Raw genomic sequence first — 2,328 nt, forward strand, 5'->3', positions numbered from 1 at the left:
TACAGTTGAAGTGTTCAAAACCAATGCAGACATTGAAATAGAAATGAATCAGACTTTAGTGTAATTCCCAACACATCGTCAACTTTACATGTTTGCCAATATTGCTCAATATAGTTTACTGTGCTTCTGGAAATGCATTAGAAATGCTCATGTTTACAGTATTTCTGAAGTTGAAGGGGTCTATAGGTAATCTGGGAATATCCATACAAACCAAATTTGGGATTTGGAAAAATCTATATATTTGGTTTTGCCTACAAGGTTTTTGTGTACATTTCTCTCAGCAGATGACTTTTACTCTTGTATGAAAATATACATAGAAGCCCATGAAAGCCAGAAGACCTTTAGGTTTTCAACAACAGCGTTTACATGATGTATCCAAAATGTCATATTATAACAAAAGTGTTTACAATGTGAGGCAAATGCTTGCGTTTGAGATGTGTTTACAATAGTTTGAATGTTGTGTCTCATTTTGAAGGAGACATGAGGTATTTTCTGTCAGCAACAGTTGGATTTGTGTGTAGAATGTTGGAAAGACATAGAGCTGTGAAAATGGGTGTAAGCAGTTGTAAAATATGAAATAATGCTACTTGTGGAGCGTCTTGTCTATGTCAGCGGTTTGTGTTGGCAGATGTCCTTCAATCTAACATGACAAAATAGTGGCAGTAACACTCAGGTCAGCTGTTGATTTGGTCACTCACTTCTCTCATGGTACCATAACCTGTGTGTGTGTGTGTGTGTGTGTGTGTGTGTGTATTTGTATGTATGTATGTGTGTGTATTTGTGTCTCTCTGTGTGTGTGTGTGTGTGTAGGTCCTGGGATGAGTTCCACACGTGTGCTAACACGGCCATGGCCGGCTGCCCTGAAGACGCGGCGGCGGTCTGGGAGTCCCTGCGGCAGGAGTCCAAGAAGATGCAGTTCTCGGGCAACCTCTACGACATGTGCGCCAACCGTGCCCAGCAGTTGGCCACCACGGCTGCCCAGAACCCTGCCAACCCAGACGAGACCAATCAGGAGTCTCTAAAGGGGCGCGCCAGTCGCGCTCACCCTTCCCACTACGCGCTCGTGTCGTCCTGCGTGGCCCTGCTGTTGGCGTTAGTGAGGATATAGCCGAGTTCCTCCGGCCGCTGCGATGGACTCAACAGACGTGATCTCTCCTGGGGAAGGTTGTGTGGACGTTGTGCTACTGCTGCTGCTGGGAAGAGAGTTGGGAGGGAGGGGCAGTGGTGCGGCAGTACATTGCTTCGGTCGCTGTTTGGTTTAATGCATCTTAATTCACAGCTTTTTTTTTTTTTTCGTTTTGTTTTGTTTGCTTGAAATTGTGACTTTCAGTAGGTCCCCAATGTGCAACACTTTCTCAAACAAATGCACACTCATAGACACACACACGCACACACACACACACACACACACACACGCACACACACACACACACACACACACACACACACACACACACACACACACACACACACACACACACACACCAATGTCCATCTGTCTTCACACTCCAAACACTTTCAGCAATACATTAGCATGCAAACAGCCTTTCCCTTACCTGAGGCTTTTTTTTTTTAAAGTTTGAGTATGGATTTCCTTGGGGGATGCTTAGTGTTGCTGTTGAATAAAGCACCACTGATATGTAAACATAAATATTAACCTTTCTGGTAGAAAATGTATGCTGGACGTGGTGGGAGTTTTGCATTACAGAATCTCTGTGTACTTAAAATACACCAAACAACTGGTGTGCTCATAATTAACCTAATAAGGATGTATACTTATGCATAGACTGAGATTAGGACTGTAGTTGTATACAAAACAAAAAGCATTCTTGAGTCCCCCTGGCAAGAGGATGAACGGGAGATTAAAACAAGGGATGCAAATAAGGCTTAACTCATATTTTTATATTAGACCATTTGTTATGCTATAGAAGCGTTAGACACGGTGCAATTGGTGGCTAGAGATGCCCAGAACGAACCAAGCCAGCAGGCAAGGGGTCCAGACAACACACAAAAGGTCACTGAGTTTCAGAGAGTTTGTTCAGAATGGTCCAGAGACTTGTAGCTCATTTGCACGACGCTGTGGTAAGAAATGTTTTTTTTTCTCTTTAAAACGCAGAAGAAGCGACTTCAGAGTGCAACTGTATATGACAGTTTGGGGAGTATATGCTATACCATATCAATGCATTGATTGAATTCAATCAAACCAAACTGAGCCCAGCAAGTTCTATTGCCAGGTACTGTTTTTTTCCCCCCTCAGCATAGCAATAAATACAGTCACTACCAGTGATTTTTTTCTGAACATAATCTTTAACAATACTTCTACATCAG

At 43.0% G+C, this 2,328-nt stretch overlaps 1 protein-coding gene across 1 annotated transcript in view; it reads left to right on the forward strand.

The window, feature by feature from the left end:
- nrn1la (neuritin 1-like a) overlaps positions 1–1,186 on the forward strand; it is a 24,635-nt gene extending 23,449 nt beyond the window's left edge. Inside the window, exon 3 of the mRNA XM_062548381.1 lies at positions 811–1,186. Within this exon, the coding sequence (XP_062404365.1) occupies positions 811–1,108 (298 nt within the window). The 3' untranslated portion in view covers positions 1,109–1,186. The remainder of the gene's footprint in view (positions 1–810) is intronic.
- Positions 1,187–2,328: the final 1,142 nt, after the last annotated feature.

This window comes from Sardina pilchardus, chromosome 10 (assembly GCF_963854185.1).
Source record: "Sardina pilchardus chromosome 10, fSarPil1.1, whole genome shotgun sequence".
NCBI classification, from domain to species: Eukaryota; Metazoa; Chordata; class Actinopteri; order Clupeiformes; family Clupeidae; genus Sardina; species Sardina pilchardus.